The sequence below is a fragment of the Tachyglossus aculeatus genome, chromosome 3 (genome assembly GCF_015852505.1).
Source record: "Tachyglossus aculeatus isolate mTacAcu1 chromosome 3, mTacAcu1.pri, whole genome shotgun sequence".
Taxonomy (NCBI): domain Eukaryota; kingdom Metazoa; phylum Chordata; class Mammalia; order Monotremata; family Tachyglossidae; genus Tachyglossus; species Tachyglossus aculeatus.
The window spans coordinates 21,375,030-21,396,359 of record NC_052068.1 but is presented as its reverse complement, the minus strand read 5'-3'; the positions used below and the strand labels follow the sequence as shown (position 1 = coordinate 21,396,359).

Genomic DNA, 21,330 nt, shown 5'->3' with positions numbered 1-21,330 from the left:
CTATCGAATATCCATCAGCCGTGTCCTGCCTTCCCCTCTTATTTACAATTGAACACATTTTAATAATAACGCTGGCTTTTGTTAAGCGCTTATTATGTGCAGAGCACTGTTCTAAGCACTGGGGAGGACACAAGGTGATCAGGTTGTCCCACGTGGGGCTCACAGTCTTCATCCCCATTTTACAGATGAGGTCACTGAGGCCCAGAGAAGTTAAGTGACTTGCCCAAGGTCACACAGCTGACAATTGGCAGAGCTGGGATTTGAACCCATGACCTCTGACTCCCAAGCCCGTGCTCTTCCCATTGAGCCACGCTGCTTCTCTTAAGCCACTGTCCTACTTTGAAGCACAGGTGGGAAGTGGGTTGCATCCAGGAAATGCCATTGGTCCCCCGTCACTACAGCCCACTGACTTTTCAGTGTGGCTCAGTGGAAAGAGCCCGGGCTTTGGAGTCAGAGGTCATGGGTTCAAATCCCCGCTTGTCAGCTGTATGAGGTTGGGCAAATCACCTAACTTCTCTGTGCTTCAGTTCCCTCATCTGTAAAAGGGGGATTAAGACTGTGAGCCCCCCGTGGGACAACCTGATCACCTTGTATGCTCCCCAGCGCTTGGAACAGTGCTTTACATGGAGTAAGCGCTTAATAAATGCCATCATCATTATTATTATTGTTGTCAAGAGTTGCTTTTCCCTATTCTTTCGGCCCAGTGGGGTTCCAGCAATATTGGCAGGCCTGGAATGCCCTCCACTGGTTCCCGAGGAAGCTATTTCCCTCCTCTGGCTGCAAGTGAACTCAGTCCTTGATACCAAACAGGTATCAAGGTATCAAGATATCAAGGTATCAGCTGCCACCGGAAAATTCCTTCCTCTTAATCGACTCCCCCTCGTCCTCCTGCTCCTCCTTAGCTTCCCACCCCAGCCACAGGGGCCCTCTGCTTCCCAAGAAAGGTCAGGTAAGGGGCGATCGGAATCGGATTCGTGTTATTCATACATCTGCATTGGTTTAAATACATTACATACAGTTTCTACAGTGCATTAGAACAATACGTCGGAGGCAGCAGCAGTCACGGACGGGCTCTCTTTTCGTGCCGTTGCCGGCCGGCCCATCCCGGGGCGAAGCCCGCACCCCGCTGACCTCCGTCGTGCCCCACCAGCCAGCCCGCTCCCTGAGTGCCTATTCCAGTCCTGTCTTCCCATCTTCCCTCCGCATCCCCAATCCCCTCTTGGGACATCCTGAGTCCAACTTCCAGGGTTTTCGTCAGTGGTCGGGGGTCTGAGAAAGGACTCCCTGAGGGAGGGAGAGGGCCGGGCCCCCTCCCCAGAACTGACTTCCCCATGGATACTGTCCAGTCCGGGAGAAGAAACCACCTCACTGATTTAGTGCAGTTGCCAAAGTGACCCTCAACCTCCTCTCGCAGGTGTGTGTCGGGGGGAGAGGGGGGTCATCCCCGTTCACAATCACACACCGCAAGCCCGGGCCATCTCGGACAGGTGGCTTGGGGCCTCTGACCTGGAAAGAAACACAGAACTGGGTACCGTTTTCCTCTCCTCTAGCAGATTCGGACTCCGTGAGTCCAACGGTCCAGGGACCTCACCAATGCCTGGGGCTGCTTCCAAAAGATCCAAGCTCAGACCAGAGATTGAGGAGAGGGGGATATAGGGGAGGAGGGGGAATTGAGGCTGCTCATTAGGATTGTCAATGCTGGGACAGGAGGGAACGAGGTTCGCCCTGGCCTCGGTGGCACGCCAAAGCTTGCCCGCTAGACTCATTTTCGACTCTGCCTAAGATGGGGCCGGGAGGCCCGTCTGCGTGCTACCGCTGCCGTCGCTGGGCAGGGCCGGAGGGCTGCGACGGGAAGGAATGGCAGAGGCCGGAGGCAGCTCAGGCTCCGGGATAAGAGGGAAGCGGGCAGGCCCGAACCGGCATTCGTTTCCCCCGCCTCCTCCTTGCCTTGTTTCTCAAACCATCGGGGCGGTTTCCACCTAAGGCCTGGCGGAGGCTAGGGTCGGGGTGGGACCGTGAATAAATAGGGGAAACCCGCAGCTCATCCCCCAGGAAGAGGACGCGCTCTTCCCGTCTCCCGGAGGAGAGAGATGGGGGCACGTTAACTCCCTGGGGGGCGGCCGGTGCCAGGCATGGGCAGGCGGGGGACCAAGGCAACTGAAAGCTTCCCTCCCTGGGGCCCCCCCTCCACCCGCTCCACCTTTCGCTCCTCGGACGGGCCACGGGGGCAAGAAGAAAAGGCAAGAAGAATGTAAACAACACTGCTGCCTCCCGCCTTCCCATGCCAAAGTGCGTTCCACCTGAACCCTCTGCGGGAGGTGGGAGCGGGCGGAGAGGGCTGCCCAGATGCACAGGAAGAAGGAAAAGCAGGCCTACGGGATTCAGGGCCGGGAGCAAGCCTGGGCACGGACAGGTGGACAACAGGGTGCCTCAGCCCCTTCGGTGGGGTAGGGGTGGGGACGGGGGTTGGCTCTCGGCGGATAGCCGCAGGAAACAGATTTAAAACGGTCAGACCGGAGGAGAGGGCCGGGACCCCTGCTTGGGGTGGGTGGGGGGAGGAATGTAGACTTGAGCTCCCAGGGGGAAGCGCTCGGGAAGGTGAAAGGCAGGGAGCCGCAGAATTCAAGCAGCACGTCTGGACCACGCTTCCCAATCCGCCTGCCTGCCCGGGCACCGCGGATCGAGTTGCCTGCCGAGAGCCGTTATCTTCCTATTAAAAAGTCACGTCCGGCTGCCCTCGCCTCTCGCTCTGTGAACCCCTGGCAAGGGCCAGGCAGGCAAGGGACACGCAAGCCTGGACCGGACAAGGCTAAAAGAGATCCCGGGAAAGTAAAACAAAGGGGCCGGCAAGCTCCCGGGCTCCGAGCTTACCTTCTTGGGCCGGGGGGACACAGGGAGAGGAAGGAGGATGCAACCGCACTGGCCGCCGGGAAGCTCAGCAGATACTAGGCGATGGGAAGAGGGGGAATTTGGGGCTCCGGGCCTCGGAAAACCATCCGTTTAGCGCGTGCCCGCCCCGGGGCAACTCTGGCCCTCAGGCGCGGGCCGGCGGGGAGCCGCAGGGTCCGAGGCCCCGGGTCCACACAAAGTCATTTCCGAACAGAATCATTTGGAGACACGATGATCCGCCTGGATATTGCTGCGAGGGTTACATTCGCTTTCTGACACGGGCCGGCACCGTGGGGGGAGCGACGGTCACCGAGGGGGGAGTTAAGGATGCAAGGCGGCAGATTCCAAAGATGGCAGCCAGGACGAGGTGGGGGATAAGTCAGCTACTTCCCTAGGGGCCCCCCAGCCTGCTCCCCTGCAGATTCCCACCACCGGTCCCTGACTTGAGCCAGGGTGCAGCGGAGGAGGGGGAAAAGGCCGGGAAGCCCAGACCACCCTACCGCTCCTACCCCTGGCAAGGGCTGTCTCCCTCACGGGCCCCAGAGTGCTTCCATCTGCTTCTCCAGCTTTCCCCCCCGCAGTTCTTCCCAGGCTCTCTCCCGGCCCCGAAGTCGGACAGCGCGCGTGCCCGCGCGCTTCCCCGTCCTCCCGGGCTACCACCAGGAGAAGAAGGGCTTTCGGCTCTGGAAGCTCTGGGTGTAGGACTCGCTGGAGCTGCGCTGGTGGGACCGGGCCGTCTCCACGATCACCGGGGGCATCTGGACCAGGTGGAGGGGGCTCTTGCCGTCTTTCAGGGCCTGAGTCAGGTTCAGGATCTGCAGCGGAAAAGAGACGCGGAATCGAGGGGATTCTCGAGGCCCTCCCCGCCCCCTTCTGCTTCACGAGAAGCGGCGTGGCTCAGTGGAAAGAGCTCGGGCTTTGGAGTCAGAGGTCACGGGTTCAAATCCCGGCTCCGCCACTTGGCAGCTGTGTGACTTTGGGCAAGCCACTTCACTTCTCTGGACCTCAGTTCCCTCATCTGTAAAATGGGGATGAAGACTGTGAGCCCCCCGTGGGACTCACACGTCCTTCCTCTCCCCCTCGTCCCCCCTCCATCCCCCCATCTTACCTCCTTCCCTTCCCCACAGCACCTGTATATATGTTTGTACATATTTTTTACTCTATTTAGTTATTTATTTTATTTGTACATATCTATTCTATTTATTTTATTTTGTTAGTATGTTTGGTTTTGTTCTCTGTCTCCCCCTTTTAGACTGTGAGCCCACTGTTGGGTAGGGACTGTCTCTATATGTTGCCAATTTGTACTTCCCAAGCGCTTAGTACAGTGCTCTGCACATAGTAAGCGCTCAATAAATACAATTGATGATGATGATGACAACCTGATCACCTTGTATCTCCCCAGCGCTTAGAACAGTGCTTTGTACATAGTAAGCGCTTAACAAATACCATCATTACCTTCATTCCACGGAAACTGCCCTCTCAAAGGTCACCAATGACCTCCTGCTTGCCAAATCCAACGGCTCATATTCTGTCCTAATCCTCCTCGACCTCTCAGCTGCCTTTGACACTGTGGACCACCCCCTTCTCCTCAACACGTTATCTGACCTTGGCTTCACAGACTCCGTCCTCTCCTGGTTCTCCTCTTATCTCTCTGGTCGTTCTTTCTCAGTCTCTTTTGCAGGCTCCTCCTCCCCCTCCCATCCTCTTACTGTGGGGGTTCCCCAAGGTTCAGTGCTTGGTCCCCTTCTGTTCTCAATCTACACTCACTCCCTTGGTGACCTCATTCGCTCCCACGGCTTCAACTATCATCTCTACGCTGATGACACCCAGATCTCCATCTCTGCCCCTGCTCTCTCCCCCTCCCTCCAGGCTCGCATCTCCTCCTGCCTTCAGGACATCTCCATCTGGATGTCCGCCCGCCACCTAAAGCTCAACATGTCGAAGACTGAGCTCCTTGTCTTCCCTCCCAAACCTTGTCCTCTCCCTGACTTTCCCATCTCTGTTGACGGCACTACCATCCTTCCCGTCTCACAAGCCCGCAACCTTGGTGTCATCCTCGACTCCGCTCTCTCATTCACCCCTCACATCCAAGCCGTCACCAAAACCTGCCGGTCTCAGCTCCGCAACATTGCCAAGATCCGCCCTTTCCTCTCCATCCAAACTGCTACCCTGCTCATTCAAGCTCTCATCCTATCCCGTCTGGACTACTGCACCAGTCTTCTCTCTGATCTCCCATCCTCGTATCTCTCTCCACTTCAATCCATACTTCATGCTGCTGCCTGGATTATCTTTGTCCAGAAACGCTCTGGGCATATTACTCCCCTCCTCAAAAATCTCCAGTGGCTACCAATCAACCTGCGCATCAGGCAGAAACTCCTCCCCCTGGGCTTCCAGGCTGTCCATCCATCCCCTCGCCCCCTCCTACCTCACCTCCCTTCTCTCCTTCTCCAGCCCAGCCCGCACCCTCCGCTCCTCCACCGCTAATCTCCTCACCGTTAGGCCTCGTTCTCGCCTGTCCCGCCGTCGACCCCCGGCCCACGTCATCCCCCAGGCCTGGAATGCCCTCCTTCTGCCCATCCGCCAAGCTAGCTCTCTTCCTCCCTTCAAGGCCCTGCTGAGAGCTCACCTCCTCCAGGAGGCCTTCCCAGACTGAGCCCCTTCCTTCCTCTCCCCCTCGTCCCCCTCTCCATCCCCCCATCTTACCTCCTTCCCTTCCCCACAGCACCTGTATATATGTATATATGGTTGTACATATTTATTACTCTATTTATTTATTTATTTATTTTACTTGTACATTTCTATCCTACTTATTTTATTTTGTTGGTATGTTTGGTTCTGTTCTCTGTCTCCCCCTTTTAGACTGTGAGCCCACTGTTGGGTAGGGACTGCCTCTATGTGTTGCCAATTTGTACTTCCCAAGCGCTTAGTACAGTGCTCTGCACATAGTAAGCGCTCAATAAATACGATTGATTGATTGATTGATCATTATTATTATTCTACAGCCAGGCAGGCCCACTGATCTTAGCGGAGGACAACCCAAAACCAGGAACTCCTGGGAGGAAGAAAAAGGCTAGTTTTCCACAGGGCTTCCTTACTCCGCCAGAGTCTGGGAGAGGGAGGGACATTCTCTCTTCTTTTTTAATTTTTTTGGTGGTATTTGATAACTTCTCTGTGCCTCAGTTCCCTCATCTGTAAAATGGGGGTGAAGCCTGTGAGCCCCACGTGGGACAACCTGATTACCTTGTATCTCCCCCAGCGCTTAGAACAGTGCCTGGCACATGGTAAGTGCTTAACAAATACCATCATTATTATTATTATTCACCGGGTGCCGAACACTGTACTAGGGTAGGGACCGTCTCTGTATGTTGCCAAGTTGTACTTCCCAAGCGCTTAGTACAGTGCTCTGCACACAGTAAGCGCTCAATAAATATGATTGATTGATTGTACTAAACATCATCATCATCAATCGTATTTATTGAGCGCTTACTGCGTGCAGAGCACTGTACTAAGCCCTTGGGAAGTACAAGTTGGCAACATATAGAGACAGTCCCTACCCAACAATGGGCTCACAGTCTAAAAGACTGAGGTCGATACAAAATAATCAGGTTGAACACAGTCCCCGTCCCACATGAGGCTCTCTGTGGGCAGAGAACGTGTCTGATTATTGTTGTATTGTACTCTCCCAAGCGCTTGGCAGCGAGCAGAGCGTGCAGAGTAAGCACTCAATAAATACGAATAATGACTGAGGCTCACAGTCTTCAGCTCCATTGCAGAGGTGAGGGAACTGAGGCACGGAAGCTAAGTGACTTACTTGCTCAAGGTCACAGAGCAGGCAAGTGGCGGAGCTGGGATTAGACACCAGATCCTCTGATTCCCAAGCCCTGGCTCTTTCCACTAGGCCACACTGCTTTTCTTGTGGCCTCGACCAGCTGCTCACCTCCAGTGACTCTGGGAACCACTCCTAACCTGCGTGACTTGTTCTGCTCTGCTCACCTGGCGCTTTCCCTGGGACAGATTCCTTTCCCCAATTCCCTGGCTGAAGGGCATAATAATGATGATAATAATAATAATAATAATAATAATAATAATAATAATAATTTCTTAAGCGCTTACTATGTGCAAGGCACTAAGCAATGGGGGGATACGAGATGATCAGGTTGTCCCATGGGGGGGCTCACAATCCTAATCCCCGTTTCACAGATGCGGTAACTGAGGCACAGAGAAGTGACTTGCCCAAAGTCACACAGCGTGGCTCAGTGGGAAGAGCCCGGGCTTGGGAGTCAGAGGTCGTGGGTTCTAATCCCGGCTCCGCCACTTGCCAGCTGTGTGGCTTTGGGCAAATCACTTCACTTCTCTGGGCCTCAGTGACCTCATCTGGAAAATGGGGATTAAGATTGTGAGCCCCACGCGGGGCAACCTGATCACCTTGTATCCACCCCCAGCACTTAGAACAGTGCTTTGCACATAGTAAACGCTTAACAAATGCCATTATTATTATTATTATCATTAAGTGGCGGAACCAGGATTAGAACCCATGACCTCTGACTCCCAAATCCAGGCTCTGTCCACCGAGCCATGCTGCTTCCCTATGGGAAGTGATTTGCCTAAGGTCACACAGCAGACAAGCGGCAGAGCCGGGATTAGAACCCATGACCTTCTGACGCCCAGGCCCGGGCTCTATCGACTCTCTCCATCCCCCCCGTCTTACCTCCTTCCCTTCCCCACAGCACCTGTATATATGTTTGTACATATTTATTACTCTATTTATTTTACTAGTACTTATCTATTGTATTTATTTTATTTTGTTAATATGTTTGGTTTTGTTCTCTGTCTCCCCCTTTTAGACTGTGAGCCCACTGTTGGATAGAGACTGTCTCTATATGTTGCCAACTTGTACTTCCCAAGCGCTTAGTACAGTGCTCTGCACACAGTAAGCGCTCAATAAATACGATTGATTGATTGATTGATTGACTATCGACTACGCCACGCGGCTTCCCACAACTCCCCAGCATCACCCACAAACATACCCTCGCCTGCCCTGGTGACCCCCACCCACTGCAGTCTAGGAATAGGGACCGTCTCTATATATTGCCAACTTGTACTTCCCAAGCGCTTAGTACAGTGCTCTGCACACAGTAAGCGCTCAATACCATTGAATGAATGAATAAATGAATAGGTTTGTTTTTTTTTTCTAATTGCATTTGTTAAGCGCTTATTATGTGCAAAGCACTGTTCTAAGCGCTTGACTTTGAGTAGATGGAGCACAGGCCTGGGGGGTCAGGTTGCGGGTTCTAATCCCTTATCTGCCACCTGTCTGCTGTGTGACCTGGGGCGAGTCACTTCGCTTCTCTGTGCCTCTGTTACATCTGTAAAACAGGGATGGGGACTGTGAGCCCCATTTGGGGCCGGGACTGTGTCCAACCCAATTTGCTGGTTTCCACCCCAGTGCTTGCCACCCAATACAGCGCTTACCAGATACCACAACTAAAAAAGCAGCATGGCCTAGTGGATACAGCGCCGGCCTGGGAGTAGGGTCGTGGGTTCTAATCCTGGCTCTGCCGCTTGTCTGCTGTGTGACCTTGGGCAAGCCACTTCACTTCTCTGGGCCTCAGTTCCCTCATCTGGAAAATGGGGATTGAAACTGTGAGCCCCAAGTGGGACAGGGACTGTGTCCAACCCAATTTGGTTGTATCCACCCCAGCGCTTAGTGCAGTGCCTGGCAAGCGCTTGGTACAGTGCTCTGCACACAGTAAGCCCTCAATAAATACGACTGAATGAATGAATAGTAATAATAATAATGGCAGCATTTATTAAGCGCTTACTAAGCACTGGGGAGGTTACAAGGTGATCAGGTTGTCCCACGGGGAGCTCACGGTCTTAATCCCCATTTTACAGATGAGGGAACTGAGGCGCAGAGAAGCGAAGTGACACACAGCTGCCAATTGGTGGAGTGGGGATTTGAACCCGTGGCCTCTGACTCCAAAGCCCGGGCTCTTTCCACTGAGCCACGCTGCCTCTCAGTAGGCACTTAACTACCACCCCCACACAAAAATAAAAGAAGGCCGGGGGCTCTCCTCTCTCACCTCACCCCAGCTTGCACTCTCCATTCCTCCCAAGCCCCCCCTTCTCACTGGGCCTCGTTCTCCACTCTGCTGCCTCCCATCTTTCCTCCCTCCTGAAACTTCCTCCTGCCTTCAAATCTGCCAATCCGCAGTCCTCTCCGTCTTCGGAGCCCTCCTGAAATCCCACCTCCACCGGAATCTGTCAATTGATCACTGGAATTTATTGAGCTCTCACAGGGTACGCTGCTTAATCATCATCATCATCATCAATCATATTTATTGAGCGCTTACTGTGTGCAGAGCACTGTACTAAGCGCTTGGGAAGTACAAATTGGCAACATATACAGACAGTCCCTACCCAACAGTGGGCTCACAGTCTAAAAGGGGGAGACAAAACTTGTACTTCCCAAGCGCTTAGTACAGTGCTCTGCACACAGTAAGTGCTCAATAAATACAACTGAATGAATGAATGAAAATGTACGGAGCGCCTGGGAGAGTACAATGCAACGGAGTGTTGGTTCTTTCATGGTACAGTAAGCGCTCAATAAATATGATTGAATGAATAAATGAATGAATGGTATAAAGCGTTTACTATGTGCCAGGCACTGTACTAAGCGCTGGGGTAGAAACAAGCTAATCAGGTTGGATACAGTCCACGTTCCACTTGGGTCTCGCTCTGCCATTTGTCTGCAGTGTGACCTTGGGCAAGTCACCACTTCTCTGTGCCTCAGTTACCTCATCTGTAAAATAATAATAACGATGGCATTTATTAAGCGCTTACTATGTGCAAAGCACTGTTCTAAGCGCTGGGGAGGTTGCAGGGTGATCAGGCTGTCCCACGGGGGGCTCGCAGTCTTCATCCCCATTTTACAGATGAGGTAAACTGAGGCCCAGAGAAGTTAGGTGACTTGCCCAAAGTCACACAGCAGAGCTGGGATTTGAACCCACGACCTCTGACTCCAAAGCCCGGGCTCTTTCCACTGAGCCACACTGCTTCTCTACAATGAGGTTTGAGACTGTAAGCCCAATGTGGGACAGGGACCGCGCCCAATCCGATTTGCTTGAATCCACCCCAGCGCTTAGTACAGTGCCTGACTCAGAGTAAGCGCATAACAAATACCACAGTTTTTAATCCTCAGGTAACCAAAGGCACAGAAGTTAAGTGACTTGCCCAAGGTCACACAGCAAGACCTGGTGTCTTGCTGGTAAGCGCTTAGTCCAGTGCTCTGCACACAGTAAGCGCTCAATAAATACAATTGATTGATTGATTGGTGGAGCTTGGATGAGGTCCCAGGCCCTTCTGACACCCAGGCTGGGGCTCTATCCACTAGGCCACGCTGCTTCAGAGTCTGTAGATGTGATCCCTGCCTACAAGAAGCTTATAGTCTGCAGGGGAGGGGGACGACAGTCATTAGAGGGATGCTTTCCCCGATTCATGAGAATCTCCCCCTTCTAGACTGTGAGCCCACTGTTGGGTGGGGACCGTCTCTGTATGTTGTCAACTTGGACTTCCCAAGCGCTTGGTACAGTGCTCTGCACACAGTAAGCGCTCAATAAATACGATTGAATGAATGAACAACGAGCTCACAGCTGCGTGCCCTGGTACTGCCACAGGAGATACCAGAGAAGGTGAAGCATAGTAAGTAGCCTGTGGGCCAGTCCAAATTTGGGAGTTACGGTGAGGAAAAGAAAAGGGCACCCTGCTCTCTCCAAGGCTTCTGCATTGTTGGGGGGGTAAACTCAGTGGATAATAATAATAATGATGATGATGGCATTTGTTAAGCGCTCACTATGTGCCAAGCACTATTGTAAGCGCTGGGGGAGATACAAGGTAATCAGCTTGTCCCACGTGGGGCTCACAGTCTCCATTCCCATTTTACAGATGAGGGAACTGAGGCACAGAATTGAAGTGACATGCCCAAAGTCACACAGCTGACAAGTCCCCTCCCGCTCTGTCCCGTGCTGTCCCCCTCCCCATCCCCCCCCGCCTTACCTCCTTCCCCTCCCCACAGCACCTGTATAGACGTATATATGTTTGTACGGATTTATTACTCTATTTTACTTGTACTTATTTATTCTATTTATTTTATTTTGTTAATATGTTTTGTTCTGTTGTCTGTCTCCCCCTTCTAGACTGAGAGCCCGCTGTTGGGTAGGGACCGTCTCTATATGTTGCCAACTTGTACTTCCCAAGCGCTTAGTACAGTGTTCTGCACACAGTAAGTGCTCAATAAATACCACTGAATGAATGAATGAATGAATGTTCTTCTACCAATCGATCAACAGTATTTATTGAGCTTTCCCTTTGTGGGGAGTTATTTTGTTAATACGTTTTGTTTTGTTCTCTGCCTCCCCCTTCTAGACTGTGAGCCCACTGTTGGGTAGGGACCGTCTCTCCATGTTGCCAACTTGGACTTCCCAAGCGCTTAGTACAGTGCTCTGCACACAGTAAGCGCTCAGTAAATACGACAATGAATGAAAGAATAAGCGCTTGGGAGCCTACAACCAAATTAGTGAACTCATTCCCTGCCGATAACGAGCTTACAGTCTAGAGGGGGAGACAGTCATTAATACAAATCTTTTATAATTATAATTTAAAGTACATAAGTGCTGTGGGGTTGTGGGGGAGGCGGAAGGGAGACAAATAGTAAGTGCCCAAAGGTCACAGATCCAAGAACAGAGATCAATCAATCGTATTTATTGAGCGCAGATAACGCAGAAGGGAGAGCGAGCTGGGGAAAAGAGGGCTTAATCACTGAAGGCCTCTTGGATTAGAAGGCCTCGTCTACTCCATTCATTCAGTCGTATTTACTGAGCGCTTTTCTCCTATTGTCTCAGTGCTTTTGTGCCACCTCTGCGCTTCTGTGCTCACAACACTCTGGTACCTCTCGACTTACATACAGTACTCCGCTTAGGTACTCCTCCCTAGTATCTGTAAATCGGGTTGTGTCAATCTCCTCTATTAGACTGAAAGCTATGGTGGGTTGAGAGTGAATCTTTTCCACCTATTGTACTCTCCCAAGAAAATGTAGGCACTCAATAAATAATAATAAATAATGTTGGTATTTGTTAAGCGCTTACTATGTGCCAAGCACTGTTCGAAGCGCTGGGGGCGAATCCCAGGTAATGAAGGTTGTCCCACGTGGGGCTCACAGTGTTAATCCCCATTTTACAGATGAGGTGACTGAGGCACAGAGAAGTTAAGTGACTTGCCCGAAGTCACACAGCTGACAAGTGGCTGAGCTGGGATTAGAGCCCATGACCTCTGACTCCCAAGCCCGGGCTCTTTCCACTGTGCCACGCTGCTTCAGTAAATACCACTGATTGATCCCCTGAAGCCTCTGGCTGGGAGATGGAAAACCAATCAGGAAATCTCAAAGGGGCAGGCTTTGCGGTGAATTCCAGCTTCCAGGACTGCTCTAAAGGTTTAGATGCCTGCTTAAAGTAGCATTTAGCCTTGCCGAAGACCACTAAGCCCTTTAAGAAGGCATGCTCCATAACCGTCACAATTCGTCTTCTAGACTGTGAGCCCACTGTTGGGTAGGGACCATCTCTATATGTTGCCAACTTGTTCTTCCCAAGCACTTAGTACAGTGCTCTGCACACAGTAAGTGCTCAATAAATATGATTGAATAAATGAATTTTGGCTTACCTGTCCCCTCATGACAGCAATCTGCTTGTGGAACTGGCCCCTGTCAAAGCCAGGATCTTTCTGCCAAAGGAACAAAAGAGATAAAAGCCTCATGGATCCAGCCTCCTCAGCAAAGTAACTTAGTCCCCTGTGTGGCCTAAATTGCGGTCTAAATTCTTAGGAGAATGAAAACCCTGAGGCGGTGGAATAATAATAATAATAATGGCATTTATTAAGTGCTTACTATGTGCAGAGCACTGTTCTAAGCGCTGGGGAATTTACAAGGTGATCAGGTTGTCCCACGTGGGGCTCACAGTCTTCATCCCCATTTTACAGATGAGGGAACCGAGGCCCAGAGAAGTTAAGTGACTTGCCCAAAGTCACACAGTTGACAAGTGGTGGAGCCGGGATTTGAACCCATGACCTCTGACTCCAAAGCCCGTGCTTTTTCCACTGAGCCACTCCCAGAAGGGTCTCCCTGATCCCCAGCTGGAGAACCAAGGGGCCCAGAGAGGACGAGTGTCTCCTCAGGTGGCTAAGGGCTCCTCCATCCCACAGCGAGTGAGAACCCAACATGTCCCTTCTAGACTGTGAGCCCATTGTTGGGTAGGGACCGTCTCTATATGTTGCCAACTTGCACTTCCCAAGCGCTTAGTACAGTGCTCTGCACACAGTAAGCGCTCAATAAATACAATTGAACGAATGTCCTCAGAGGCCAGGGCTGACTCAGAGGGATCTGCTGTTTTGGGTAACGGTGGCAGTCCAAGGCCGGGGAACGGGGAAGACGGGAAGGCCATCCCCACCCCTCCCATGCCCAGAAAGTCAGTGTGGCACCACCTTTTCCACGCTCAACCCCACAGCCCTGAATGCCAGGAAGACCTTTTACAGGGATCAGCCGGGCTTCTTCTGTCCACTCACCAAATCAAGGCCAGGATTTCCCTTAGACCCACCTTGAAGAGTTCATACAGGTCTTCCTCCAGGTCTTTGACGAAGTTGGGGTCGGATATCTTTGGCAGGATCAGTTCTTTGATCTCCTGGGAGAAGGGGACTTTGGCCTGGGGCAACCAGGCCCAATAAAAAGGATCTGAAGGGAGAAAAGACTCGGTTAAGGAAGACCACCTACAGCCACCTCCATTCTTCCCCACCCAGTTATGCCGCCCGGGGTTACCTAGAATTTTTCCCCCGGCTTAAAATGGGGGGTGCCCCCATGTGAAATCCCGTATTTGCCCATGAGAGAGGTCCAAGACCCGTTGGTTAGATGGGGCAGCAGTCCCCAGTCTAACTTTCTCCGCTTTCCTGAAGGAAAATGCTTCCCATTTTCCCAGCTGTATTACAGCCTCTCCCCTCGAGGACAACGGAAAGATGCCCAATCGTGCCCCGGGGCTCTTAGGCCTCTTGGAGAAGTCAGGCTTTGGGATCCACGGTACTGATGTCTACAGCCCCTCTGCTCTAGCTCCAACAGCTCTTACAATGGAGAAAGGCGAGAAGAACTGAGGTCAGCCTTCTCGAGGGCGGGGGACATGGAAATCTTGGGACTCACATGCTCTCCAGGAATCGGGGTGCTTCAGGGGGAACGCCAACCCATTATCTATGGCTGCCAGTTTGATGATAGGCTCCTTCACCAATACCCATTCGGAGTCCTGTCGAAGAGGCGAAGGCTTATTAATGAGCAAGATCCACCATTAAATCCCACCTAATTTATGCCCCTGGGTGGTAAAGGCCATCCTTTTTTTTTTTGTATTTGTTAAGCACTTACTATGTGTCAAACACTGTTCTAAACGCTGGGGTAGATACGAGTTCATTAGGTTGACACAGTCCCTGCCCCGCACGGAGCTCAGTGTCTAAGTACGAGGGAGAACTGAGGCCCAGAGAAGTTAAGTGACTTGTACCAGGTTGCACAGCAAGCATTTTGGCAGAGCCAGGATTAGAACCCACGTCCTCTGATTCCCAGGCCCGTGCTCTTTCCACTAGGCCCGGCTGCTTCTCATGTCCTCCCACTTGTCTCATGCGCCTTCCACTTGTCAATAATAATAATAATGGTTTTTGTTAAGTGCTATGTGCCGAGCACTGCTCTAAGCGCTGGGTTATATACAGCCTCTCTGTGCCTCAGTTACCTCATCTGTAAAATGGGGATTAAAAATAATAATAATAATAGCATTTATTAAGCGCTTATTATGTGCAAAGCACTATTCTAAGCGCTGGGGAGGTTACAGTGATCAGGTTGTCCCATGGGAGGGTCACAGTCTTAATCCCCATTTTACAGATGAGGTAACTGAGGCACAGAGAAGTGAAGTGACTTGCCCAAAGTCACACAGCTGGCAATTGGCGGAGCCGGGATTTGAACCCATGACCTCTGACTCCAAAACCCAGGCTCTTTCCACAGAGCCACGCTGCTTCTCCAATTAAGACTGATTAAGTCTAATTAAGACTGAGAGTCCCCCGTGGGACAACCTGATCACCTTGTAACCTCCCCAGCGCTTAGAACAGTGCATTGCACATAGTAAACACTTAATAAATGCCATCAGTATTATTACTATGATACAAGGTGATCAGATTGTCCCACGTGGGGCTCACAGTCTTAATCCCTGTTTTACAGACGAGGTAACTGAGGCTCAGAGAAGTGAAGTCACTTGCCCCAAGCCACACAGCTGACAAGTGGTGGAGCCGGGATTAGAACCCAGAGCCTCTGACTCCAAGTCCGGGCTCTTGCCACTAAGCCACGCCGTCAAGTCCACCCCCCACCCCAAATCGTTCTTCTCGTGGGCAGAGAGCACGCCTGTGAACTCTGTTGTATTGTACTCTTCCAAGCGCCTAGTACAGTGCTCTGTCCATGGTAAGTGATCAGTAGAAGCAGAAGAAGTAGCAGTAGAAGTGAGAGAAGCAGCGTGGCTCAGTGGAAAGAGCCCGGGCTTTGGAGTCAGGGGTCATGGGTTCGAATCCCGGCTCTGCCAACTGTCAGCTGTGTGACTTTGGGCAAGTCACTTAACTTCTCTGGGCCTCAGTTCCCTCATCTGTAAAATGGGGATGAAGACTGTGAGCCCCCCGTGGGACAACCTGATCTCCTTGTAAACTCCCCAGCGCTTAGTACAGTGCTTTGCACATAGTAAGCGCTTAATAAATGCCATTATTATTATTATTATTATTATAGTAGAAACTACTGATTGATCGATTGATTCTCTTCCAACACACTCTATCCCAGAACGCAATGATCCTTCTGCCGTGAGTGGACCGAGACTCTCTGGCCTTGGCCACTCCGGAAAAAACAGGTCTTCCTAGATTGTCGGACCCAAAAGGGACGGCCTTTATAGGAAAACGAGAAGCCGATACTACAGGGAAGCAGAGCCAAGGGGAAAGGGAAGGGACAATATAGCAGAAAAAAAAATCATGGTACGTGTTAAGCACTTATTATGTGCCAAGCACTGTTCTAAGCACGAACGTAGATGAAAGTTAATCAGGTTGGGCCCGGCTCCTGTCCCACATGGGCCTCCCGGTCTTAATCGAGAAGCAGCATGGCTCAGTGGAAAGAACTCGGGCCTTGGAGTCAGAGGTCATGGTTCGAATCCCGGCTCTGCCAACTATCAGCTGTGTGACTTTGGGCAAGTCACTTCACTTCTCTGGGCATCAGTTACCTCATCTGTAAAATGGGGATTAAAACTGTGAGCCCCCCGTGGGACAACCTGATCACCTTGTAACCTCCCCAGCGCTTGGAACAGTGCTTTGCACATAGTAAGCGCTTAACAAATGCCATCATTATTATTATTATCATTATTAATCCCCATTTTACAGATTCATTCATTCAATCAATCGTATTTATTGAGCGCTTACTGTGTGCAGAGCACTGTACTAAGCGCTTGGGAAGTACAAGTTGGCAACGTATAGAGACGGCCCCTACCCAACAGTGGGCTCACAGTCTAGAAGGGGGGATACAGACATCAAAACAAGTAAATGGGTTTCACAGATGAGGAAACTGACACAGAGAAGTGATGTGACTTGCCCAAGGCCACACAGAAGACATTCACTCATTCATTCAATCGTATTTATTGAGCGCTTACTGTGTGCAGAGCACTGTACTAAGCGCTTGGGAAGTACAAGTTGGCAACGTAGAGAGACGGCCCCTACCCAACAGTGGGCTCACAGTCGAGAAGGGGGGATATAGACATCAAAACAAGTAAATGGGTTTCACAGAAGAGGAAACAGACACAGAGAAGTGATGTGACTTGCCCAAGGCCACACAGAAGACATTCATTCATTCATTCATTCAATCATATTTATTGAGCGCTTACTGTGTGCAGAGCACTGTACTAAGCGCTTGGGAAGTACAAGTGGGCAACGTAGAGAGAAGGCCCCTACCCAACAGTGGGCTCACAGTCTAGAAGGGGGGATACAGACATCAAAACAAGTAAACGGGTTTCACAGATGAGGAAACAGACACAGGGAAGTGATGTGACATGTGGCGGAGTGGGGATAGAACCAGTGTGGCTCAGTGGGAAAAGCCCGGGCTTTGGAGTCAGAGGTCATGGGTTCAAATCCCGGCTCTGCTGTGTGACTTTGGGCAAGCCACTTCACTTCTCCGGGCCTCAGCTCCCTCATCTGTAAAATGGGGATAAAGACTGTGAGCCCCCCGTGGGGCAACCTGATCACCCTGTAACCTCCCTAGCGCTTAGAACAGTGCTTGGCACATAGTAAGCACTTAAACAAAAAAAGAAAAGAAGAAGAAGAAGAAAAGAACCCAAGTCCTACAGAATCCCAGGCCCGTGCTCTAACCACTGAGCCATGCTGCTTAAGTCTCTGTCCTTTAACTTAAGCTCCCCTGGTCAGGGCTTACATAAATACAACGGAAACGCTGTTACTGGCTTAGACCAACGGTCAACCCAGCCCCGTATTTGGGCTCCAGGACACCTGGAAGAACAACAGGAAGGTTGTTCTCCTTATGGAATTGCCGTTTAAACATCACGAGATGCCCCCGCCTCCCTAAAGCAGCCTGGCTCAGTGGAACGAGCCCGGGCTTTGGTATCAGAGGTCATGGGTTTGCATCCCGCCTCCGCCACAGGTCTGCTGTGTGGCCTCGGGCAAGTCACTTCACTTCTCTGAGCCTCAGCTGCCTCATCTGTAAAATGGGGATGAAGACTGGGAGCCCCACGTGGGACAACCTGATCGCTTTGTATCCCCCCAGTGCTTAGCAAACAGTAAGCGCTTAACAAACGCCATCATCATTATTACTAAGCCCACACATTTATCCAGGCCCTTCCTCAACTCGGCGACCTCTTCAGTCTTTCCGAGGCCATTTGCTTCGTTCATTCATCATTCAACCGTATTTACTGGGCACTTACTGTATGCGGAGCACTGTACTAAGCGCTTGAAAAGTACAATTCAGCAACAAATAGAAACAATCCCTACCCGACAACGGGCTCACAGTCTAGAAGGGGGCGGATACAGATATCAAAACACATAAATGGGTTTCCCAGGCCGGCCACACGCTGGGTGAAGAACTGCTTCCTTCTCTTTGTTTTAAACTAACCCCGCTTCCAGCTTCAAGGAGGGCAACGGTGTGCGACTGGGCGACTAGAAATAGAATTGCTGGTCTATTACAGAGGCAATCTGATTTACCAATTTGCCGATGGAGGGAAGGGGGAAAATTTACCCCCTTTCCCAAGGGATGGCCACCCTGGCCTACTCCGAGCACCTGGCCCCGGCTCGGTTGAGCGCGGACGCTGGACCCTTTTAGACTGTGAGCCCACTGTTGGGTAGGGACTGTCTCTATGTGTTGCCAATTTGTACTTCCCAAGCGCTTAGTACAGTGCTCTGCACACAGTAAGCGCTCAATAAATATGATTGATGATGATGATGTACATATTTATTACTCTATTTTACTTGTCCATACCTATTCTATTTATTTTATTTTGTTAGTATGTTTGGTTTTGTTCCCCGTCTCCCCCTTTTAGACTGTGAGCCCACTGTTGGGTAGGGACCGTCTCTATATGTTGCCGATTTGTACTTCCCAAGCGCTTAGTACAGTGCTCTGCACATAGTAAGCGCTCAATAAATATGATTGATGATGATGATGATGATGATGTACTCCGAGCACCGGCCCCGGCTCGGTTGAGCGCGGACGCTGGACCCTTTTAGACTGTGAGCCCACTGTTGGGTAGGGACTGTCTCTATGTGTTGCCAATTTGTACTTCCCAAGCGCTTAGTACAGTGCTCTGCACATAGTAAGCGCTCAATAAATACGATTGATGATGATGATGGACACCTCCGGGTAGACACCTGGCTCGTGCAGGGAATGTGTCTGTTGATTGTTATATTGTACTCTCCAAGTGCTTAGTACAGTGCCCTGCACACAGTAAGCCCTCAATAAGACTCAATGAGCAGTAAGCATTCAGTAAGTTTGAAGTTACCACTCAGTGGAAAGAGCCCGGGCTTTGGAGTCGGAGGTCAGGGGTTCAAATCCGGACTCTGCCAATTGCCAGCTGGGTGACTTTGGGCAAGTCACTTCATCGATCAATCAGTCAGTCGTATTTATTGAGCGCTTACTGTGTGCAGAGCACTGTACTAAGCGCTTGGGAAGTCCAAGTTGGCAATATAGAGAGACAGTCCCTACCCAACAGTGGGCTCACAGTCTAAAAGGGGGAGACAGAGAACAAAACCAAACATACTAACAAAATAAAATAAATAGAATAGATATGTACACGTAAAATAAATAAATAAACTATGGGCATCAGTTCCCTCATCTGTAAAATGGGGATGAAAACTGTGAGCTCCCCCGTGGGACAACCTGATCACCTTGTAAGCTCCCCAGCGCTTGGAACAGTGCTTTGCACATAGTAAGTGCTTAATAAATGCCATCATCATCATCACTTACCATGGGCAGAGCACTGTACTAGGCGCTTGGAAGAGTACAATACAACAGAGTTCCCAGGCGTACTGTTCAGAAGTAACAGTAAGCTTATTGACTTATTAACACGCCTATCAATTCTCTTGTACTGTACTCTCCCAAGCAGTGCTCTGCACACCGTAAGCGCTCAATAAATACGACTGATCGATTGAGGACCAGCATGCTGTAGTGGACAGAGCACGGGTTTGGGAGTCGGAGGTCATGGGTTCTAATCCTGGCTCCGCCACGTGTCTGCTGAGTAGCCCTGGGCAAGGCACTGCACTTCTCTGTCCCTCCGTTATCTCATCTGTGAAATGGCGATGAAGACTGTGAGCTGTGGGGGACGGGGACTGTGACCAACCTGATTCGCTTGTATCTACCCCAGCGCTTAGTACAATGCCTGGCACATAGTAAGAGCTGAACAAATACCATAATTATTACTATTTATGACTTTCCTGGTGACTTCAAAGGCACTGTGAAGATGGGACTGAGAGAAAAGCCAGGATGCCCGCCTGCCCTCCCCTGCCTCCAGGCTGGGGCCCTGGATGGCCGGAGAGCGCTGGACGGGTGGACCCTAGGAATGACTTCAATAATAATGATAATAATAATGATAATAATGATAATAATGATAATAATGGCATTTATTAAGCACTTACTATGTGCAAAGCACTGTTCTAAGCACTGGAAAGGTTACAAGGTGGTCAGGTTGTCCCTCGGGGGGCTCACAGTCTTAATCCCCATTTTTCAGATGAGGTAACAGGCACAGAGAAGTGAAGTGACTTGCCCCAAGTCAAAGAACTGACAATTGGCGGAGCCAATTGGAGTCTCATCTGACTCCAAAGCCTGTGCTTTTTCCACTGAGCCACGCTGCTTCTAGACTGCGAGCCCATTGTTGGGTGGGGACCATCTCTATATGTTGCTGACTTGTATTTCCCAGGCGCTTAATAATAATAATAATAATGATAGCATTTATTAAGTGCTTACTATGTGCAAAGAACTGTTCTAAGCACCGGGGAGGTTACATGGTGATCAGGTTGTCCCTCGGGGGGCTCACAGTCATAATCCCCATTTTTCAGATGAGGTAACAGGCACAGAGAAGTGAAGTGACTTGCCCAAAGTCACACGGCCGGCAATTGGCGGAGCCGGCATTTGAACCCAGGACCTCTGACTCCAAAGCCTGTGCTTTTTCCACTGAGCCACGCTGCTTCTAGACTGCAAGCCTGTTGGGTTGGGACCATCTCTATATGTTGCCGACTTGTACTTCCCAAGCACTTAATAATAATAATAATGATAGCATTTATTAAGTGCTTACTACGCGCAAAGCACTGTTCTAAGCACTGGGGAGGTTTCATGGTGATCAGGTTGTCCCCCGGGGGGCTCACAGTCTTAATCCCCATTTTACAGATGAGGTAACTGAGGCCCAGAGAAGTGAAGTGACTTGCCCAAAGTCACACAGCTGGCAATTGGCGGAGCGGGAATTTGAACCCACGACCTCTGACTCCAAGGCCTGGGCTTTTTCCACTGAGCCACGCTGCTCTAGACTGTGAGCCCGTTGTTGGGTCGGGACCGTCTCTATATGTTGCCGACTTGTACTTCCCAAGCGCTTAGTACAGTGCTTTGCACACAGTAAGCGCTCAATGAACCCAACTGAATGAATGAACACGGGCTGTGGTCAAGGACAGAAGGGATGGGGTTTTAGACTGCGAGCCCACTGTTGGGTAGGGACTGTCTCTATATGTTACCATCTTGTACTTCCCAAGCGCTTAGTCCAGTGCTCTGCACACAGTAAGCGCTCAGTAAATACGATTGATGATGATGATGATGGGGTTTGGAAAACTGGGTGACGCGCTTTCCTCTCTGTTTCTCAACCGCTG

General features: G+C 50.9%; 1 protein-coding gene across 1 annotated transcript in view; it reads right to left on the bottom strand.

Annotated features, from left to right (window-relative positions):
- Positions 1-955: 955 nt before the first annotated feature.
- Positions 956-21,330, bottom strand: part of PI4K2A (phosphatidylinositol 4-kinase type 2 alpha) — a 56,354-nt gene continuing 35,979 nt past the window's right edge. Inside the window, exons 6-9 of the mRNA XM_038744139.1 lie at positions 14,123-14,222; positions 13,533-13,666; positions 12,604-12,663; positions 956-3,704 (exon numbers count right to left, since the gene is read on the bottom strand). Of these exons, the coding sequence (XP_038600067.1) occupies positions 3,543-3,704; positions 12,604-12,663; positions 13,533-13,666; positions 14,123-14,222 (456 nt within the window). The 3' untranslated portion in view covers positions 956-3,542. The remainder of the gene's footprint in view (positions 3,705-12,603; positions 12,664-13,532; positions 13,667-14,122; positions 14,223-21,330) is intronic.